We start from the raw sequence: 24,118 nt of genomic DNA on the forward strand, positions 1-24,118 counted from the left end.
CAACGGGAGAGAAAAGTTTTAGGCCGCACCTCCAAATCGAAACAAAGTTGGTCCATTGAAATATGAGACACAATTTAGGTCGAATGAATGTCGATACAGCTACAGTAGTTCGGTTCGAGTCGTAAGCTTAGCAGTTAAGCTTTACCAGGTAGCCCTATGCGTCAGGTGCTCCGTCCGTATTTATACGAGTACCCTTCCTTTTTCGCGTACTTCGTTTGGTTTGAAATGATTGTTTATTTTTCTTTGATCTGATCAGTGCCGTTCTCTTTGTTATAGGTGTTTACGTCACACTAAGCTGCAAATGCATTACTGTACTGTGTCATGCATTGTTTGTCGCATTCTGATAATGAGTGTTTACGACCTGTTGCCGCTCGCGGCATTCCTTGCTTTTCTGGACACTACTGCCGCTTAAAATTTAAAAAAAAGAGAGAGAGAGAGAGAGAGAGAGAGAGAGAGAGAGAGAGAGGAATTGTCCCATTAGCGAAACAATGGCAAGAGACCGCTATTTGCTGTTACCTACACTCCTGCTTTCTTTGATAATGATCAACAAGAACCAAATAATAGACAGTGTATGATGTTCTGAACGAGAGTTTAGCGAAAAATTTTCTCCGTTTGAAAATCTCTGCAGACGCCTCTTTAGTACATTACATTCTGCACTGAAATTAGTCATCTTAGATTTAAAAATCTAGTCAATTGCTGTGCTTTATTTCTGACTGTATCACTATTAGGCGTAAGAATAATACGAATATAAACATGGGATGATATATCTATTTTTCCACTTTTGCTGTTTTCTCACTCTAGTTTTGTAGTTTATTAGGCAGACAGGATTTAAATGAGTTAGCAGCAAACACGAAAGAACACATGGCAAAATGTTTATATTCGTATTATTCTTATGGTGAAGAGAATACAGCATGCAATTCACAATTCATAAAAGTTCCTATAAGAAACCATCTCTTCTCACAGGTAGGAAAAAATTCAGAACGTAGAGTTGGCCATATTTACAAACATTCCAGTCTTGCCAGTCGGATTTTCGCAGTACATCGAAATGCTGCTACATTCGAAGATGCACAATACGGAATTTGTATTTACTTCGTTGGATAATGTATGAAAATGCAGTGGCCGAAAAAAGCTCTTCTTCCACCTTTTTTTTTAAATTTATTTACTGACGCAGAGGGTTAGGCGCCAGTATTTATCTTTGTGCCTGCAAAGCATGCCTGTGTAGCGCTACATATATTCGACGGCAGAAGTTAGTTGTGTCGGCACCTACCAACATTTTCCAGAACTTCCGCTTTCTTTGCACTCGATTCTAAGCCGCAGGCGGTTTTTTGGATTACAAAAACCGGAAAAAAAAGTGCGGCTTAGATTCGAGTAAATACGGTAAATGCTTTTTAACACAACTGTAGTGTGTAATATAACAAAATGAAGTTGATTTGTCAATCCCATTACACCATCTAGATCACTGCTAATGATGATCTTTCCATACTTACCAGAAATGTTATCTAATGCCCTGCCCATGATCACTTGATCCTCATCACCATAGTCTTTCACAGTGGCCCTACGTCCTTTGCCACCAGCCAAGGTTTGTGCTTAGCCTCACAATACATGTAATATGCTAATCTGTTCTTAATTTATCCTATGCCATCTGATATACATCCCTCTCATGATTTCTACCTGGTAGCATGCCTTTTTTCTTTACAGTTCATTTTCCTGGACATGGGCTTTCCACAACAGCTTACTATCTATCCAAACGCCTACGAACTTGAACTGTTCCGTCTCGCTTATACTATGCCTATTCTGTCTGATCAAAATATCGGTTCTTGTTGAATTGTGAGTTAGAAACTGTAAAAAGTGAGTCTTGCTGTGATTTAGCATCAAATTATTTTCCACAAGCCACGAACTTATTTCATGAACTACATTATTTTTTACTGTTTCAATATTACACACAAGATCCTTCACTATCAAGCTGGTGTCATCAGCAAACAGAAATATTTTTGAATCACCTGTAATACTAGAAGGCACATCATTTATATAAATAAGAAACAGCAGTGGCCCCAGCACCGACCCTTGGGGAACGCCACACTTAACAGTGCCCCATTGGGACTGAACATCACTACCACTCTCAATATTGTGGAGAATTACCCTCTGCTTTCTGTTCTTAAAGTAAGAGGCGAACCAATTGTAAACTACTCCTCTTACTCCATAATGGTCCAACTTCTGCGGTAATATTTTGTGGTCAACACAGTCAAAAGCCTTCGTTAAATCAAAGAGAAGAGCGTTCGCAACCTTTTATTTAATCCGTCCAAAACCTCACAGAGAAAAGAGAATATAGCATTTTCAGTTGTTAAACCATTTCTAAAACCAAACTGAACATTTGACAGCAAATTATGTGAATTTAAATGCTCCAGTAACCTTGTATATACAATCTTCTCGATAACTTTAGCAAACACCGATGGCATAGAAATAGGTCTAAAATTGTCAACATTATCAATGTCTCCCTTTTTATAAAGTGGCTTCACTACCGAGTACTTTAATCGGCCAGGAAACCGACCACTCCTAAAGGAAAAGTTACAGATATGGCTGAGAACTGGGCTAACATACATAGAACAATACTTCAGTATTCTGCTAGATACCCCGTCATATCCATGAGAGTTCTTGGTCTTTAGTGATTTAATTATTAACTCAATCTCCCTCTTGTCAGTATCATGGAGGAGCATTTCAGGTAACAGCCTCGGAACACTTTTTTCTAAGAGCGCTATATGATTCCCTGTTGGGACTAGGTTTCTATTTAGTTCACCTGCAATATTCAGAAATTGATTATTAAATACTGTACATATATGCGACTTATCAGTAACACGCACATTCCCACTACGCACTGATTCTATATCCTCGACCTGTCTCTATAGACCAGCAACTTCCTTTATGACTGACCATATGGTTTCAATTTTATCCTGAGACTTAGCTATTCTATCTGCATACCACATACTTTTTGCCTTCCTAATAACATTTTTAAGCTCCTTACAATACTGTTTGTAATGGGCTGCTGCATTTAGATTTTGACTGTTTCTAACGATTTGGTATAATTGCCACTTTGTTCTACAAGATATTCTTATCCCTCTAGTCAGCCACCCAGGCTGCCTGTTTGTGCTAGTACCCTGTTTTAAATGTTCTAACGGAAAGCAACTTTCAAAGAGCATGAGAAAAGTCTTGAGAAAAGCATTATATTTATCGTCTACTGTATCAGCGCTATAAACATCTTGCCACTCTTGTTCCTTGATAAGGTTTACAAAAGTCTGTACAGCAATTGGATCAGCTTTCCTAAAAAGTTGGTAACTATATTTAACATGTGTTGCAGCACAAAAATCTTTTAGACTTAAAATTTGTGCATCATGATCTGAAAGGCCATTCACCTTTTTTCTAACAGAATGCCCTTCTAATAATGACGAATGAACAAAAATATTGTCTATGGTTGTTCTACTGTTCCCTTGCACTCTCGTTGGAAAGAATACGGTTTGCATAAGATTATATGAATTAAGGAGGTCTACCAGCATCTTTTTCCTTGCACAATCACTTATACAATTAATATTGAAGTCACCACATATAACTAACTTTTTGTATTTCCTATAAAGGGAACCAAGAACCTCCTCTAGCTTTAGCAAAAATGTTGTGAAATCGGAGTCTGGGGATCTATAAATAACAACAGTAAGAAGTTTAGCTCCACTAAATTTAACCACACCTGCACAACATTCAAACACCTTTTCAGTGCAGTACTTTGAAACATCAATTGACTCAAATGGGATACCGTTTTTCACATACATGGCTACTCCCCCACACCGCAAAGAGGTCCTAGAAAAGCTGCCAGCCAACCTGTATCCTGGTAAAGGAAGCCTCTGAATTATCTCCTTATTTAAGAAGTGTTCAGATATACCAATAATTTCAGAGTCAACATCTATAAGCAGTTCACTAACTTTATCTCTAATACCTTGTATATTTTGATGAAATATATTAATTCCCTCATTACTCGGATACCTAAGCTTTGTCAAAAGTGATTCCCTTGTTAGAGAGACTTCCCTTAAGTAGGAATACCTATCAGCTGACTTCAATCTAAAAAAGGTGCAGCTGCTTACTCTTGCTACATAACCTGCAGTTCCAGGAGAGGATCTCACCAGAATGCCCACTGGCTTCCCCACTGCTTTCCCCCCAGTGAAAATACTTCGAACAAGTCTCACACTGCAATCCACTACTCACGAACCTATGGCAAATAATGTAGTTCATGAAATAAGTTCGTGGCTTGTGGAAAATAATTTGATGCTAAATCACAGTAAGACTCAGTTTTTACAGTTTCTAACTCACAATTCAACAAGTACCGATATTTTGATCAGACAGAATAGGCATATTATAAGCGAGACGGAACAGTTCATGTTCCTAGGCTTTCGGATAGATAGTAAGCTGTTGTAGAAAGCCGATGTCCAGGATCTTGTTCAGAAGCTAAATGCTGCTTTATTTACCATTAGAACAGTATCTGAAATAAGTGACACTTCAACACGAAAAGTAGTCTACTTCGCATATTTTCATACGCTTATGTTGTATGGTATTATTTTTTGGGGTAATTCTTCTGATTCAAAAAGGGTATTTTTGGCTCAAAAACGGGCTGTTCGAGCTATATGTGGTGTAAGTTCGAGAACGTCTTGTCGACCCCTATTCAAAAATCTGGGAATTCTGACATTGCCCTCACAGTATGTATTTTCTTTAATGTCGTTTGTTGTTAGCAATATTAGCCTATTCCCAAGAGTTAGCAGCTTTCACTCAGTTAATACTAGGCAGAAATCAAAACTGCATGTAGAATGCACTTCCTTGACTCTTGTGCAGAAAGGAGTGCAGTATTCTGCTGCATCCATTTTCGATAAGCTACCACAAGAACTCAAAAATCTTAGCAGTAGCCCAAACTCTTTTAAGTCTAAACTGAAGAGTTTCCTCATGGCTCACTCCTTCTATTCTGTCGAGGAGCTCCTGGAAGAGCTAAAAAATTTAGCAAATTCCAGTGTTACATTATTGTTTTTCTTCATTTACTTCATTTAAACTTAAGACTTGTCACCTGAATATGTTTTTTTATATTTCATTTTATCTGTTTCTAATATCGTGTTATAATTTCATGTATTGACTCGTTTCATGACCATGGAGACTTCTCCTTAATTTGGTCCCACGGAACAATAAATAAATAAATAAATAAATTTCTGACCTAGTGCTGTTTGTTTTCATAGCAGTGTGTTATATTCTACATCCTTGTACATCTACTGTTGCAGGTAATTATTCAGACTAATTATCTAATAAAATCTTAAAGGCTGGTTCAGAACAGTTCAGTTTTCTTCCTTTTCTTACTACCTTTCCCAAATTTCCATAGTCTTTTTCCCTATTACATTTATTTAACTCATATTTTCAAGATCTAAGACATCCAATACAGCACAAAACTACTCTCCTGCTCAGTAATTCTCTTATCTCACAATGGAAAGGCTGTTATACATTTAGATTTCAGCCAAAACCTTCTTCAGAGAAAAATAAATAAATAAAATAAAATAAAAATATATCTAAAAACAAAGATGAGGTGACTTACCAAACGAAAGCACTGGCAGGTTGATAGACACACAAACAAACACAAATATACACACAAAATTCAAGCTTTCGCAGGCTTCATCAGGAAAGAGGGAAGGAGAGGGAAAGACGAAAGGATGTGGGTTTTAAAGGAGGGGGTAAGGAGTCATTCCAATCCCGGGAGCGGAAAGACTTACCTTAGGGGGAAAAAAGGACAGGTATACACACACACACACACACACACACACACACACACACATCCATCCGCACATACTTGTGTCTGTGTATGTGCAGATGGATATGTGTGTGTGTCTTTCCCTCTCCTACCCTCTTTCCTGATGAAGCAACCGTTGGTTGCGAAAGCTTGAATTTTGTGTGTATGTTTGTGTGTCTATCAACCTGCCAGCGCTTTCGTTTGGTAAGTCACCTCATCTTTGTTTTTAGATATATTTTTCCCATGTGGAATGTTTCCCTCTATTATATTTAAATAAAATAAAAAAACGCACATACAAGGTGTGATTCAGAAGTTTCAAGACTGATTCATTTCTGAGTAGGAGAGCACGCGCGGACCAGTACCACCGAGTAGGGGAAGTAGTGGGGAGTCTCAGGGAAAGAACTCAACTGACACTGTGGCAGTTGCCTCCGGAACCCTGGAGAGAGCATATCGCTTGCAGCGTGAGTGCATGTCATTGACCTCGGTCGCAAAGTGGGAGAGGCAAAAATGGAGCAGCACTTGGAGCAGCATTATGCGATTAAGTTTTGCATGCAACTGAACAAAACCGCCATGGAGACTCTCGGTATGATTGAAGAGGCCTGTAAGGAAGAAGCCATGTCCCGTGCAATGGTTTTCATGTGACACAAACGTTTCAAAGATGGCCACAGGAATGTTGAAGACAATGACCGCTCTGGGAGGCCATCGTCAAGCCGAACGAATCAAAATGTGGAGGGAGTGGGGGAACTTTCAAACAATGACCGTCGTCTTAGTACTAGATTAATTCCCAATGAACTGGGACTCAATCAGAGACAGTGTGGAGGATTGTGACAGAGAATTTGATGATACAAAAAGTGTGTGCCAAACTGGTGCCAAAAGTTTTGTTGGTGGATCAGAAGAAACAGCGCACGACTGTTTTCCAGGAAATGCTCCAACGGTTGAATGTTGATCCAAACCTTCTGGAGAAAGTGGTTACTAGTGATAAGACCTGGGTCTACAAGTACGATCTTGAGTCGAAATGTCAAAGCTTCCTCGCCGAAGCCCAAGAAAGCTTGCATGAGCAAGTCATGTGTGAAGTGCATGCTGATTGATTTTTTTTTTTTTTTTATGGTAAAGGAATGATTCACAAGGAGTTTGTAGCTCGTGGACAAACTGTCACATATGACTTTTATGCTGGATTGCTCTGTCGCTTGAGGGATCGAGTTTGCTGCGTCCGCCAGGCAATCAAGGGCGATTGGATTCTCCATCACGACAATGTGCCCCTCACACGTCAATTTCAATGTGACAACTCTGTCACAGCCACCCTAGAGCCCCGACTTGGCTCCAAGTGACTTTTTCCTCTTTCCCTGACTCGGCTCCAAGTGACTTTTTCCTCTTCCCCCGACTCGAGACAGGCCTAAAACGAATCAAATCAATTCCATCGATGCCATCCAGTAGGCTTCGACGAGAGCCCTTGACAGCATGACGCCCAAGGCCTTCCAGACGGGCTATGAACAGTGGAAGACGTGCTGGCAGCACTGTGTTGATGCCGAAGGAGCATATTTTGAAGAATTTTAGTCCGCTGTACTTAAATGTCCAATGAATCTCTAGTTCTGAGTTAAGTCCTGAAACTTTTGAATCACACCCTGTATATTCATACAAGCAAGCACACCTCTCACACAATGACCACCATTTGCGGCAGCTCAGACCAGAATGCAACTGTCACATTGAATGAAGGCAGTAATGTGGAGTGGGGTGGGGAAGGGAGGGGGATAGCTGGGTTCAGGCGAGAGGAGAGAGAACACTCTGGTGGATCATGTAGGGACTAGTGGAGACATTACAAGACTGCCAGGTGCAGTGTCGGGATGCTTTGAGGCAGAGGGAAGAGGGGGGGGGGGGGGGGGCGGAGCAGGGAAGGGGAAAAACGGGCAGATGCATTGGCACAGAAGGCACACAATGATGGTGAGCGGACGTGAATAGGGAGGCGGTGATAGGGACAATAAGATACCATAGGTTGAAGCAGGCATAATTTTGAGTTCAGAGAATGTGTTGTAAGGATAATTCCCAACTACACATTTTGCATTTTGAAAAAGCTGTTGGTGGAGGAGAAGCAGTCATTTAAATCAAGCATGTTATGTTCAGCTGCATGTCATGCTATAGGGTGGTCTACCATGCTCTTGGCCATCCTAGCGGACAGCTGGTTGGAGGTCATACAAATATAAGAAGCTGTGCAATGATTGCAGCAGAGCTAGTATGACATGGTTGCTTTCACAGGTGGCCCAGCCTCTGATGGGGCAGGATAAGCTTGTGGCAGTACTGCAATAGGCAGTGCTGGGTGTGTGGATTGGGCAGGTCTTGCACCTGGATCTTCCATATGGACATGGTCCCTGTGGCAAGGGATTAGGACTGGGAGTGGCATAGGGCTGGACTAGGATGTTGTCGGGGTTAATGGACAATGAGAACACCATTTTAGAAGGGTGTAGAAGGATCTGATATAAGATGTCTCTCATTTCAGGGCAAGATAATAGGTTATCAAAGCCTTCACTAAGGATGTGGTTACAGTTGGTCCAGTCTGGGGTGGTATTGGGTGATGAAGGGGACACTCTTTTGTAGCTGGTTCATGGGAGTGGTGGGTGACTTGTGGGTGTGTGGGGGAATGGTATCCTAGATCTGTTTGCAGACTGGTCTGGGGTAGTGTGTGTCTTCCAAGGCTCATGGGGTCCTGGGTTCAATTCCCGGATTGGTTGGGTATTTTCTCTGCCTAGGGACTGGGTGTTTGTGTTGCCCCCATCATTTCTTCATCATCATCATCATCATCATCATTCGTGGCAGTGGCTCGATTGGACTGTGTAAAGAATTGGAATGTGTAAAAATTGTGACTTTATATGGGTGCTGATGACCGCACAGTTGAGTGCCCCACAAATAAACAACATTAACAAACATCTTTGAAGGCCTTCAGCATAAAGGGCAAGGGAGTTCTCGTCACTGCAGATTCTGCAACCCTGGGTGGACAGGCTCTGTAGAAGGTAGCTGTCAAAATGCTGGTACTGTTAGTGGTTGGTGGGTTTAATGTAGACGGTGGTGCAGTTGGAGCCATCAGAGAGGAGGAGGTCAACTTCAGGGAAGGGGGCATGCCAGGTTGGGGAGGATCAGGAAAGCAGATGGGAGAGAGGTTGAGGTGCAAATCATGAAGATACCATCAGTGAACCTGAACCAGACCAGGGTTATAGTGTTTTGGTAGGCTAGGATTGTTTCTTCTAGATGGTCCATAAACAGGTTGTCATGTGAGGATGACATGCAGGTGCCCAAGGCAGTGGGAGGTTTGCAGGGGGGGGGGGGGGGGGGGTGGTAGCTATACCAATATAAAAAGCTGTGCAATGATTGCAGCAGAGCTGGTATGATGTGGCTGCTTTTGCAGGTAGCCTGGCCTCTGATGGGGCCACAGATTTGTTCATATACCTTCCCTTCAAAGGAGGAGTAGTTTTGTGTTAGGATAAAGTTGGTAAGGAGTATGAGGAATGAGGTAGTGAGTTTGGCGTCTGAGGTATGTTGGGGGAAGGGAGTGCTCAATAGTGGCGAGACAACGGGAATGAGGGATATTGGTGTATAGGGAAATGGCATCAACAGTGAGAAGTGGGGATCCAGGGGTAAAGGGGGTGGGGGGTGGGGATGGTGGAGAGTCAGTGAAGGAAATTGTAGGTATTCTTGATGTGGGAGGCTAGATTTTAGGCAATTGGTTGGAGGTACTAGTCAACGGGGGCCAAAATTCTTTCAGTGAGGGTTCAATAAGCAGCTAGAATGGGGCTTACAAGATTGTTGTGTTTGTGGGTTTTGAAGAGCATGTAAAAGGTATGTGTTTGTGAGGTGTCATAGGGTGAGGAAGGGAATGAATTTAGGGGAGAGGTTCTGGAGAGGGACTAAGGCCTTAAACAGGGATTGGTGACTATGTTTGATCTCTGGAATGGGATCACTCTGACAGAGTTTATGGGTGTAGGAGTTAGATAATTGGCAGAAGCCTTTCACCAGGTAGTCACTATGTTTCATAAAGATCAGGTCAGGATTTGTTTTGAGGTTGTATATGGCTGTCCTTTCTTCTGATGAAAGGCTAGTCTTTCTAGGAAGGGACCTGGGGAATGATGGTGAGGTCAAGTTGGAGATAAGGAATTCCTGGAAGGAGATCAATGGGCAGCAGTCTTGTCATGTCTTCATCTAGTCCGTGCATGCTCTGTCAGACAGCACTCTTTCTCCCTACCTGTACCCTAGTATCCCTCCCCCTTCCCTACCCCAATCAAGATTGCTACTTTTGTTCAATGTGACAAGTTGCATTCTGGTCCAACCTGCCAAAGATGGCAGTCATATGTGCTTGAGGTGTGCTTGCTTGTGTGAATGAGTGTGTGTTCTCTTTTTTTAAGAGGGCTGTAACCGAAAGCTAAATGTGTACCACTCAATATAACATCTTTACAGTGAGTAGCAATCTACTATTTTCCTAATATTGTTGATTTCCAGCCAGGAGTTTTCATTGTTTTTTTATGTGAACACATCTGTAAACTGTCACTGTGGATCCGTTTTTAAATACTAATTAAATAAATGTTTTGCAAAATGGTTTGTTTCTCATCATTATTATATATTGTGCAAATTAATACATGGAACTTACTGTTTTATGGCATCTCCAATTGTCTTACAAAGCAAAGTAAATGTTTACATTCAAGCACCAGAATAGAATACTTAAAGAAACTTGCAGTTACACATAATTCTGCATAAGTTGGTAATTCTACCTAAGTTGGTAACAGATGAATATCCACATTCCATACATTTAGTCTTATAATTATTGTGTAATATTTGTTCTTTGAACTCTGAATTGTGCAAATGCAGCTTATTTCACATATAGCATAGTAGCATATAGCATACTCTTTTCATTCCAGTTCTCTCTTCTCCCCCACCCCCCCCCCCCCCCCCCCCTCTCTCTCTCTCTGTGTGTGTGTGTGTGTGTGTTGTGTGTGTGTGTTTTGTACAGTCTGAGTAACTTATTTAACCCATTTATCCTCAAACATATTTTCCGTATTTCATTATTGTATTTTTATATTCAAGTCTGCGTGAAAAAAAAATCCCTGTTTCTCAACAAACTATGTTTTGTTTCTGAACAAACTGTGTTTTGTACTGAGTTCTATATGAAAATTATCTCTTGTGAAAGTATCATTGTTTCCATAATATTTTATCTGACAATGTAATTGCCTTAAAAAAAAATGTGTAATACAACATATTATATTTCGTGCAATCTTATGGCAGGTTCGACATCACCAGGAAGCAAAATGCAAATAGAAATGGATGTAACTTCCTGCCGTGGTCAGCCTGTCTTCGATGTCTACAATGAACATTATACAAGAGGAATTGATGTACAAGAGGTTTGTAACACTCTGTTCTCTTTGTAGAAAAATTGTTCTCATGGGCTTCTTGTAAGTACTTTGTCCATAATAGACTCACACACTATTAATGAAGGGCTACAGCTAATTAGATAATTGAGAAAAAGATAATCAGTTTTCTCCTCCAGTTGTTTTTATTCTGAACACAACTTCATGACGCCATCATGTGATGGATTAAGATTGTTTTTATTTTGAGATGTGCATGTGTTGTATATTTAGCAGACAGTTACGTGGCAAGACTCATAATGAAACCAAACAGGAATAGTCCTTGTTGGAAATTTGAGTAAGCCATAGTAAAAATTAATATGAGAAAGTCGCTTATTATGTTTGAATAAAATCCTACCACTACTTAGCTGTTACACATGCATTCAGTAAGGTTGATATTAAACAAAGCTCCATTAACCCTTTCGGTGGTAGAAACCACATGTCCCTAAGTCGTACAACTAGGCACGCAGATTTATAATGGTTCTGGTAAACAGTTGCAATAGTTGGAGATCACTGGTAGAAACAAGGTGGATAAGACAACTGAGTAGAGACGGCCACCAGCCAGCCTTGTATTTGTCTGCTAATGAAATTTGAGAGACCAGCCAGTGATATTGGGCAGTGCTCCTACTACAGGTTCCCTCGCCAAACATGGGCAACACCATCAGTACATCTGTAGGGATTACTAAATTTAGCTTGTATTTAAATTTTAACATCTTGGAACAAAGTTGCACAGATGAAGCACCATCTGTTAATTGTTTATGAAGCCACTGAAGTCAAGGTTTTGATTCAGCAGTCATTTCTCTGTCAGTGAAAGCAGACGCTAATGAATTTGAAAATTATTGGTCATGCTAGTGTGAAGCAAGATAAACTACAATTTTCTGGCTGATTTCATGGAATTTGGATGAACAGTTACATTTGATGTGTACTATCAGATGTTCATCAAACAGATGTGCCATCAAAAAATAGCAGTGCGGAGACTGGTTGACTGGAGTAGCCTTCACTACAATAATGTGCTTCCTTACACTGCAGGCCATACCAAGAATAAGATTAATAACTTACATACATCTACATATACATCATCTTCATTTAGATTGGGAGTTACCCAAGAGTGCACTTGAAATAATGGTTTGGTGAACATCTGTTTGAAGATGACAAGGGATTCAAGACTGCTGTCATCTACTGGTTCAATTCCCTTCCTGAGAGCTTCTTTGCAGAGGCGCTAAAGAAGCCCATGTAATGTCATGAAAATTGCTTAGAAGTAGAAAAGTAAAGTCATAAATTAAAACCACTAGTAAAAGCTTATTCTATTTTTTAAATGATTAAATGAACCTTACTTTCTGAAAATGCCCTGTAGTTAATAAAGTAGGTGTTGTACACAGACATTGATTTAATTTTACTAATACAACATCATGTAAAAGTATGAAAATCAGCATTATATAATTTCTTCTTTTTCTCTTTCTCCTTCTTCCTCTTCTTTCTTCTTTTTTTCGTACAAAAATTTTGAAAAGACAAATCATTGCTGAGTATTGCTTCTTTCTGCCACTAATCAGCAGGTCTGAAATCAGTGTTTTCACTGTCTAAAGCTTTTATTCGTACTTCCAGTTATATGGATTCTGGTTATTAAAATGTGATATTGCAGTATGTACTCTGTTACAGTATGTTTGTTTAGAGGTGTGTAATTATTTTCTGTTTCCAAGTTGTTAACTCATTGGTTCTTGTTAGATATACTGCTTTATCACTTCTTATACACTTGGCTTTTGGGATGCAGTTTTTTTAAGCATTTAATGTCTGTCTGCAGATGTTGAGATGATTTTTTCCTCAATGGGCGAAAGAACACCCTGTCTTGTATATTACCGTAAAAGGAATTGTAGCAACCAGTCCATGTTTATGCCATCAAATTTATTATATTTTATCAGTTTTGGGTGTTTTCACAGGAGGTCATTTTTAGGTTATTACATAAAACAAATAGCATCTCTAGATTTTGTGCTTAACATCACATTTTTTCCTCACATTTCTTAATTGTAACTACATAATATGAGCACAATACATCATAAACACAGTTTGCTTGTCTTTTATTCATGTGGTTACAGCATGATAACACACGTCTGAGAGGAAACACACCACTGCAGAGTGGAAATTCATAGAGGAAACAATCCCCTAAGCTATGGCTAAGTCACTTCTCTGCAATGTACTTTCATCCAAGAGTGCTAATCCTGCAAGTTACATGAAATTTAGAAGGTAGGAGAGACGTACTAGTAGTGTTGGAAGTAAAGCTATGAGATCAGGTCATGAACTATGCCTCGAAAGCTCATTCAGTAGAGCACTTGGAGGTGAAAGGCAAAAGTTCCATGATCGAGTCCTGGTCCAGCACACAATTTTAATTTTCCAGAAAATTTTGTTTTATGTAATTTCATTCTATTTTCTGTAGTATTATGTCTGTGATATTGGGTTGCATCACAAATTTATCTTATCTTATATTGCTTTCTACATATTGTGAATTTCATTTAGAGAGGCTATGATAAATGCAAAACCTCTAACAGTTATTGTGACATTATTGACAGATACATGATTAAGCTTAATTTTTTCAAACACATTTTAATTAGTATGCTTTCTTGTCTGTCTCTCCTCCAGTATGGTAAAAATGTTGCAATTAATTTTAAACTAACTTACCAATGAGCTAGAGACTTTAAATTTTAAACATGGCTCAGAACTAGATGTCAGTGCAGTAGTGTGGGAATAAGAACCATCCACCTTTAATAGGGGAGAAGTTGAAATGGGGTAATAAAGAAGCATAACACAGAGTCCTCCCCCCATGAACCATGGGCCTTGCCGTTGGTGGGGAGGCTTGCGTGCCTCAACGATACAGATAGGTGCAACCACAACGGAGGGGTATCTGTTGAGAGGCCAGACAAACATGTGGTTCCTGAAGAGGGGCAGCAGCCTTTTCAGTAGTTGCAGGGGCAACAATCTGGATGATTGACTGATCTGGCCTTGTAACACTAACCAAAACGGCGCCTTGTAACAGTAACCAAAACGGCCTTGCTGTTGTGGTACTGCGAACGGCTGAAAGCAAGGGGAAACTACAGCCGTAATTTTTCCCGAGGACATGCAGCTTTACTGTGTGGTTAAATGATGATGGCGTCCTCTTGGGTAAAATATTCCGGAGGTAAAATAGTCCCCCATTCGGATCTCCGGGCGGGGACTACTCAAGAGGACGTCATTATCAGGAGAAAGAAAACTGGCATTCTACGGATCTGACCGTGGAATGTCAGATCCCTTAACCGGGCAGGTAGGTTAGAAAATTTAAAAAGGGAAATGGATAGGTTAATGTTAGATATAGTGGGAATTAGTGAAGTTCGGTGGCAGGAGGAACAAGACTTCTGGTCATGTGAATACAGGGTTATAAATACAAAATCAAACAGGGGTAATGCAGGAGTAGGTTTAATAATGAATAAAAAAATAGGAGTGCGGGTAAGCTACTACAAACAGCATAGTGAACGGATTATAGTGGCCAAGATAGATACGAAGCCCATGCCTACTACAGTAGTACAAGTTTATATGCCAACTAGCTCTGCAGATGACGAAGAAATTGAAGAAATGTATGATGAGATAAAAGAAATTGTTCAGGTAGTGAAGGGAGACGAAAATTTAATAGTCGTGGGTGACTGGAATTCGACAGTAGGAAAAGGGAGAGAAGGAAACATAGTAGGTGAATATGGATTGGGGCTAAGAAATGAAAGAGGAAGTTGTCTGGTAGAATTTTGCACAGAGCATAACTTAATCATAGCTAACACGTGGTTCAAGAATCATAAAAGAAGGTTGTGTACATGGAAGAATCCTGAAAACACTAAAAGGTATCACATAGATTATGTAATGGTAAGACAGAGCTTTAGGAGCCAGGTTTTAAATTGTAGGACATTTCCAGGGGCAGATGTGGACTCTGACCACAATCTATTGGTTATGAACTGTAGATTAAAACTGAAGAAATTGCAAAAAGGTGGGAATTTAAGGAGATGGGACCTGGATAAATTGACTAAACCAGAGGTTGTACAGAGTTTCAGGGACAGCATAAGGGAACAATTGACAGGAATGGGGGAAAGAAATACAGTAGAATACGAATAGGTAGCTCTGAAGGATGAAGTAGTGAAGGCAGCAGAGGATTAAGTAGGTAAAAAGACGAGGGCTAGTAGAAATCCTTGGGTAACAGAAGAAATATTGAATTTAAATGATGAAAGGAGAAAACATGAAAATGCAGTAAATGAAGCAGGCAAAAAGGAATACAAATGTCTCAAGAATGAGATCGACAGGAGGTGCAAAATGGCTAAGCAGGCATGGCTAGAGGACAAATGTAAAGATGTAGAGGCTCATCTCACTAGGGGTAAGATAGAAACAGCCTACAGGAAAATTAAAGAGACCTTTGGAGAAATGAGAGCCACTTGTATGAATATCAAGAGCTCAGATGGAAATCCAGTTCTAAGCACAGAGTGGAAAGTAGAAAGGTGAAAGGAGTATATAGAGGGTCTATACAAGGGCTATGTACTTGAGGACAATATTATGGAAATGGAAGAGGATGTAGATGAAGATGAAATGGGAGATACGATACTGCGTGAAGAGTTTTATAGAGCACTGAAAGACCTGAGTCGAACAAGGCCCCGGAAGTAGACAACATTCCATTAGAACTACTGGCAGCCTTGGGAGAGCCAGTCTTGACAAAACTCTACCATCTGGTGAGCAAGATGTACAAGACAGGCGAAATACCCTCAGACTTCAAGAAGAATAAAATAATTCTAATCCCAAAGAAAGCAGGTGTTGACAGATGTGAAAATTATCGAACTATAAGTTTAATAAGCCACAGCTGCAAAATACTAACGTGAATTATTTACAGATGAATGGAAAAACTGGTAGAAGCTGACCTCGGGGAAGATCGGTTTGGATTCCATAGAAATGTAGGAACATGTGAGGCAATACTGACCCTATGACTTATCTTAGAAAATAGATTAAGGAAAGGCAAACCTACGTTTCTAGCATTTGTAGACTTAGAGAAAGCTTTTGACAATGTTGACTGGAATACTCTCTTTCAAATTCTGAAGGCGTCAGGGGTAAAATACAGGGAGCGAAAAGCTATTTACAATTTGTACAGAAACCAGATGGCAGTTATAAGAGTCGAGGGACATGAAAGGGAAGCAGTGGTTGGGAAGGGAGTGAGACAGGGTTGTAGCCTCCCCCCGATGCTATTCAACCTGTATATGGAGCAAGCAGTAAAGGAAACAAAAGAAAAATTTGGAGTAGGTATTAAAATCCAGGGAGAAGAAATAAAAACTTTGAGGTTCGCCGATGACATTGTAATTCTGTCAGAGACAGCAAAGGACTTGCAAGAGCAGTTGAACGCAATGGACAGTGTCTTGAAAGGAGGATATAAGATGAACATCAAGAAAAGTAAAACGAAGATAATGGAATGTAGTCGAATTAAGTCGGGTGATGCTGAGGGAATTAGATTAGGGAATGAGACACTTAAAGTAGTAAAGAAGGTTTGCTATTTGGGGAGCAAAATAACTGATAACTGATGATGGTCGAAGTAGAGAGGATATAAAATGTAGACTGGCAATGACAAGGAAAGCGTTTCTGAAGAAGAGAAATTTGTTAACATCGAGTATAGATTTAAGTGTCAGGAAGTCCTTTCTGAAAGTATTTGTATGGAGTGTAGCCATGTATGGATGTGAAACATGGACAATAAATAGTTTGGACAAGACGAGAATAGAAGCTTTCGAAATGTGGTGCTACAGAAGAATGTTGAAGATTAGGTGGGTAGATCACGTAACTAATGAGGAGGTATTGAATAGAATTGGGGAGAAGAGAAGTTTGTGGCACAACTTGACTAGAAGAAGGGACCGGTTGGTAAGACATGTCCTGAGGCATCAAGGGATCACAAATTTAGCATTGGAGGGCAGCATGGAGGGTAAAAATTGTAGAGGGAGACCAAGAGATGAATATACTAAGCAGATTCAGAAGGATGTAGGTTGCATTAGGTACTGGGAGATGAAGGAGCTTGCACAGGTTAGATTAGCATGGAGAGCTGCATCAAACCAGTCTCAGGACTGAAGACCACAACAACAACAACAACACAGAGTGCCACTTGTCCAGTTGGAGTTCCTGCACAGTGGTTGTGCTTAGAAAATTCCATCACAGTCACTACAGAGGGCACTATGTATGTAAATTACTGGTACTTGATGCAGACAGTGAGCAACGCCTCATTCAGTTTATGGTTGACCATTTGTAATGCCTGAAGTAATTTCTGCTAAACAGAGCACACAAATCACTTGCAACCTAGGAAAAAAAACTGTGGCTTTAACAACCACCACCACCACCACCACCACCCATACAGCACATGTGGTTGCAAATTTATGTATACATGACTCATTTTATTGTTTTTCTATTAACTTATTCTCTTGTCACTCTGCCGGTCGGAGTGGCCGAGCAGTTCTAGACGCTACACTCGGGAACCGCGGGACCGCTATGGTCGCAGGTTCGAATTCTGCCTCGGGCATGGATGTGTATGGTGTCCTTAGGTTGGTTAGTTTTGTGTAGTTCGAAGTTCTAGGGGACTGATGACTACAGCAGTTAAGTCCCATAGTGCTCAGAGCCTTGTGTCTCTGTCTGTTTAGTACAAGTTTGCAGTTGATTTTGAACTAACTTCCCGATGAGCTAGAGACTTGAAACTTTCAACATAACTCAGAACTGTATGACAACACAATGTTAACAAGCATTTTGTCTGGTGTGTGGTGGATGGTACTTTCTGTAACACTGCCACTTCCCCCTTCTCATGTTCCAGTCACGAATGGTTCGCAGGAAGAATGGATGCTGGTAAATGGTAAATCTCTGTGTATGCTAGAATCTCTCTCATTTTTACCTTATCAGACTTTATACGAGTTATAAATAGGAGGAAGTAATATTTTAGGTCACTCAGGTAAAAAGAACTGAAGTAAACCTGACATTGTGTCATATGTCTCTGTTGTAATCTCATCAAGATGTTTAAAATCGACTGAAAAATTTCACACACACACACACACACACACACACACACACACACACACATACAAGATTAAAAAGCAGAAAATAATTGTTTAAATAAAAGTGTTTTTAAATATAATGCATTTTCAAATCGGACTTGAAAGTATAAAATAATTTGTCCTAGTCCCATATACATTCCTAAACTCATACAGATTGTTTTGAAAATTTGTTATTGTGAATTTTTAATAGCTATGAAAGTACATACTACATGTAATTGGTGCATGAATAGTTCACCTCCAAAAAATTATCAATTGCATGTACCCCAATGTTTTTGATTATAAATCTTACTAGAGTATTTACATAGATATTAATAATTCACAGTCACACATTTTCAGAACTATGTGTATGGTGTTAGAAATTATGTCATACCTTTCAATCCAATATAAAAACGTGTTGCATTAAAATTTATTTTTATTTAAATAATTAATTCTGTGTACGGGCTATGACACATAATATTTTAACAGTTATTATAGAGTCACGTATGGGTTCATTAATTTATATAAATGTTTTGTGTGCTTTTTTTATGATGGTCATTATGTATGGCAATGTACTTCTTAAACAATACAGATATCGAAAGCCAGCACTAGTTCAGGATAACGCTGTCAGGAGTCATAGCTTGCTTTTCTCACACAGTTTCTTGCAAGTAGCAAAAGCGTATGAACATTTAGAAGCCATTTTGTGGACTTCAAATCCATTCAACACTTTTCCACATTGTCAGCTAGTAACTGGGATATAACCACACAGAGTATTTTCTGGAATATTTAATTATTCAGATCGACCCATGTGTATTACACCGACTATCAAATATCCATCAGAAACATAAGTCACATCAGGTGTGGTGCAAGAAAGTGCAATAGGGCCATTTGTGTTCTCAGTATACATAAATGAATTTGTCTGATAGTATCATCAGCACTGTCAGATTGTGTCCTGACTGTTCTTTAGAGTATAGGATAATATAAGCTCTGGATGAATGTAAGAAAATACAGAAAGACTTAGACATTATTTCCACTTGGTGAACTAAATAAAACAATATGACTAGTAGATCGTTACTCACCACACAGATGACATGTTGAATTTTAGACAGCCACAATGAAAACTGTACTCATGAGCACTATCTCCAACTACTCCAGCCAGAATGCTGTGTTGGGAAAAAGCAGCAGTGCGGAGTGGGGCAGGGAAGGGATAGGGGTGGCGGGATACTGGCGGGGTGGGGAGGGGGGAGAAGTGAACGCTACCTGATGGAGTATATGGAGTACGCATGGGCTTGATGGTGGCAGGACAAGGCTACTAGGTACAGCTTTTGGGGCTGTGGGGGGAGCAAGGGGAGGGGGTGTGAAGCAGAAAAGGAGAGTGGCAGAGAAAGGGAAAAGACTGGTGGGTATCTTGAAAGAGAGCGGTGCACAGTGGGGGTGAGTGCACATGAACTGGGAGGAGGTGATAGGACAAAGGGGCAGAAACTGTTAGTTAGAGGGTGGGGGACAATAAGTTACCATAGGTTGAGGCTGGAATGATTTTGGAAGTGAAAATATGTTGTAAGGATAACTCACATCTGTGCAGTTCAGAAAAGCAGATGGTGGAGAGGAGGATCTAGATGGCCTGGACTGTGAAGTAGCCATTGAAGTGAAGCATGTTATATTAGCTGCATGTTGTACCATAGGTTTGTCTACTTGGCTCTTGGCCATAGATTGGTGGTTGCCATTCATCTGGTGGACTGCTGGTTGGTAATCATACCAATATAAAAAGCTGAGCAGTAATGGCATTGCTGCTGTCACAAGTGATCTGGCCTCTGATGGCATAGGATAAGCCCTGACAGAACTGGAATAGGAAGTGCTGGGTGGATGGATTGAGCATGTCTTGCCCCTCGACGCTCCACTGTGCTAGGAGCCTTGTGGCAAGGGGCTGGAATTGGAGGTGGCATAGGGGTGGACAAGGATGTTGTGGAGGTTGGAACCCCACTTTAGGTGGTTTGGGAAAGATCTTGGGCATGATGTCCCATATTTCAGAGCATGATGATAGGTAACCAAAGCCCTGACAAAGGATGTGCATCACTTTTTCCAGTCTGGGGAGCTATTGGGTGATGTAGGGGACACTTCTTTGTAGCTAGTTCTTTAAGGTGGTGGGAGGATTGTGGGGTGCATGTGGAAATCGCATGGGAAGAGATAATGCCTGTCTGTGAAGGCCTTTGAGAGACCTTCGACATACTGGGCAAGGAAGTCCTTGTCATTGTAGACATACCATCCCCAGCTGGCCATGCTGTATGGGAAGGGTTTTTTGGTGTGGAAGGGACAGCAACTGTCAAAATGCTTGTACAGTGGTGTGGATGAAGCCATCAGAGAGGAGGAGGTCAACATCCCAAGAAAGTGACACTGTGGTTGAGGAGGACAAGGTGAAGTGGATGGGATAGGAGGTGTTGAGGTTGTGAAGCAGTGAAGTTAGGGTGTCTTTGCCCTGAGATCAGATCATGAAAATATCATCAATGATCCTTTTCACAATATTGTTGGTATTCTAACTTGGACTTTCCATTGTTTGAACTGAGTAACTGTTGTGTTTAAATGTTGGGAGGATTATAGGAATGTTTAGTGCATCTGTTGTGGAGAAAGCATACAATATGCTAGTGAAAACTGTCCAAGAGCTCTGCTCCAGAATGTTGGGTATTTATGAAGTAAATCTGTCACTAAATGTGAAAGGAATTTTGGGATACTCTGGTAGGGTCTTAACAAATTTGTATAGTCACAATAAATAATAACAGAGCTGTTCAGGGAATCATTGTAAGAACTCTGGCATGGTTGTCATGAAATCATGTTGTGCAGCAATTCTGCTGCTTCCATCTCATATCTTGCATATTCAGAAGTAATATGTGACACTATACAGTAGCTTGCAGAATGTGTATGTTGATGAAGTACAGAAAGACTAGCATAATCTTAACTCTCATACAACCCATTTTCCACTTATATCTTAATGGTTTTCTGTATACTGAATGAAAAAAAAAGTTGACAGTGCTTGTTTTTGAAGTTACTGTTGTCTTTGTGGCCAAAAAACAATTTTACAAAACTTAGAATGGGTTGATGTGCATTCACTATGATATGGCATTTCACCATGTAGCCTGGGCTTACTCTCTTTCTAATCTCCTCAGTGCTTTTAGCTCCATATCTGAAATGGTAACAAAAATTCATAGGACTGCCCTTATCTGACTGAGGAAGTGTGTGGAGAATGTTGTCTGAAAGATCATCATGCTGATGGTTCAGATGTCTGACAACAAAAGGAGATGGCTAAGTCACTGGCTTCAGTATGAGTATTAAAGATAACATATTTCATGTGATTATCCCCAATGCTGGACATTGTCTTTGCATATATTTGGATAAATTTTGTTTAATCTGGTTTTTAAATATTTGAAAGCAGGTGTGTGTATTACTTTGGTGTAATGAAGAGAGATTCATTTTGAGTATTGATTTAGATACTACAGTAATCTAGAAAACTGAAGAAAGTCCATAAAGATGTTACAGAGACCGTTCTCTTGAGTGATGTAATCTACAAACAATTCGCTAATCTATAATTATGATGATACAACTGTGGGTGGTTCATAATGGTTTTGGCCTTCAGAGAAGATTGTAACTGTTAGATGATCAGCAAAATTCATGATATAGTGTAGAATGAATATCGAATGAAAATCTTTCAGGTATCACATTAGAAAAATCTCAAGTTAAGAGCTATTTAGTACTCTGCCTAAGTGTTTGCGTGTGATGAAGCTGAAGATAGTTATCATAATCAGCCAATCCAAGCAAGAGTAGAATTCCATGATTTGTCCAGGCTCAAACCACTATCATGGTTAATTAAATCCTTTACTTTGTAAATTGCAATTACTTCCTTCACAAAAGAGTCCCAAGTTCTCAACACATCACAAGGTCGCCAAGATGATTTTAGAGTACCACTAAAAATTATGATCAATATCTAACATCTAATTCTGGATTCCATGCCTTGCCCAGTTTCAAGAATTCTGTATTAACTTCGTTGATGTGCAGCAGATGTATCTGGGTCATCAGTACCTCTGGCATCATTTACCGTGGTATGGACCTTAGGTTTAAATGACTCTTACATGTGCTGTTGCTTCAGCTGAAGCTCAAGTTGAAGAAATATCAGTGGAAGAAATGGAGTTTCTTTGGCTGCATGTCTGAAATCTAATTAATCAGTCAATGAGTTGTGAAAACATGAATATTGACATTTTGGACGTTATTTATTGACCACAATGGAATGAGAATGTTCACAAGATCATATTGTGCCTTGATAAGGGTTGAATCCTGCACGGAGTTGACAAAGGAAGTCATATTTGGTGAGAACAAATAGTATCTGTCATTAGGATTGTAACCTATCTTAAATCTGCAGTTGCCACAGCCAAAATCATGAAGTTTCAACATGTATTGGTACCTTACCACCTTATTTCTCCTACTCTCTAAATTTTACGCTTTACAATAACACAAACTACATGAAGAAATCAATTAAATTTTATTAATAAGACCCCTGAAGTATCAACTTTCCAGGCACCCTTCTCACGCATGTCGTTTATTGAGATGAATCTCATTCTGAATGGTTATAATAGCGCACAGTATTTTGATATATTGTTGTTTAGACCTAAATACCTGTCAGATGAAAGTACCGGGTGATCAAAAAGTCAGTATAAATTTGAAAACTTAACAAACCATGGAATAATGTAGATAGAGAGGTAAAAATTGACACACATGCTTGGAATGACATGGGGTTTAATTAGAACAAATAAAAGGAGCTGCAATGAGAGAGAGAATCAGATGCGCCAGCAGTCGCAGCAGACTGACGTTACCTGAAAAGGCGCTTTTAGTGAAGCTGTATTATCAGAAGGGAGAATGTGCCAGTTCAGTGTTACGATCCTATCGCCATAGGAAGGGGATTCGAATAGGTAAAGGTCCATTGACAAATGCAGCTGTGGCGAGAATGATTTCAAAGTTCGAAGCCACGGGGTGTTTAGACAATAGTCCCCACAGTGGCCGACCGAGCACAAGGCATAATGCTGCTGAGACAGTTCAGTAAGAAATGGAGACTGTAGCGGGTTCGTCTATCCACGGGGAAGTCGGCACTCGTGCAGTCGCATGTCGAACCGGCATTCCATACACTACTGTTTGGTTGGCACTGAGGTGTACCCTCCGATGCTAAACGTACAATATCCATCAGCATCATGAACTGTTACCTGGCGATTTAGTGAAGCGGAGGGCATTTGTGGTGTGGGCGTTTCAAAAGATGGTGGAAGATGACGATTGGTTGAGTAACATGTTGTGGACCGACAAAGCTTATTTCACACTCCGAGGGTCTGTCAACGCCCACAACTGCAGAATTTGGGTTACTGAAAATCCTAGAACTGCCGTGGAAACTCCATTGCACGATGAGAAAGTCATGGTATGGGTTGGATTTACCACATCTAATGTTATTGGGCCTTTTTTCTTTGAGGAAATGCGTGATTCTGGTTTTGTAACTGCTACCGTGATGGGTGAGAGGTACGCCTATATGTTACAGAATTGCATCATCCCCAGCCTGGCTGATAAACACCTGCTGGAACGTACGATGTTTATGCAGGATGGCGCTCCACCCCATATTGCTAGATGTGTGAAAGATCTCTTGCGCGCGTTGTTTTGTGATGATTGTGTGCTCAGACGCACTTTCGTCATGCTTGGCCTCCCAGGTCCCCAGACCTCAGTCCGTGCGATTATTGGCTTTGGGCTTACCTGAAGTTGCAAGTGTATCATGATCGACCGACATCTCTAGGGATGCTGAAAGACAACATCCGACACCAGTGCCTCACCATAACTCCGGAAATGCTTTACAGTGCTGTTCACAACATTATTCC

The 24,118-nt window shown here is 40.3% G+C and overlaps 1 protein-coding gene across 1 annotated transcript in view; it reads left to right on the forward strand.

Moving 5' to 3' along the window:
* LOC124606309 (death-associated protein kinase dapk-1-like) overlaps positions 1-24,118 on the forward strand; it is a 305,618-nt gene that overhangs the window by 187,980 nt on the left and 93,520 nt on the right. The window contains exon 15 of the mRNA XM_047138290.1: positions 11,063-11,178. Within this exon, the coding sequence (XP_046994246.1) occupies positions 11,063-11,178 (116 nt within the window). The remainder of the gene's footprint in view (positions 1-11,062; positions 11,179-24,118) is intronic.

This window comes from Schistocerca americana, chromosome 3 (assembly GCF_021461395.2).
Source record: "Schistocerca americana isolate TAMUIC-IGC-003095 chromosome 3, iqSchAmer2.1, whole genome shotgun sequence".
NCBI classification, from domain to species: Eukaryota; Metazoa; Arthropoda; class Insecta; order Orthoptera; family Acrididae; genus Schistocerca; species Schistocerca americana.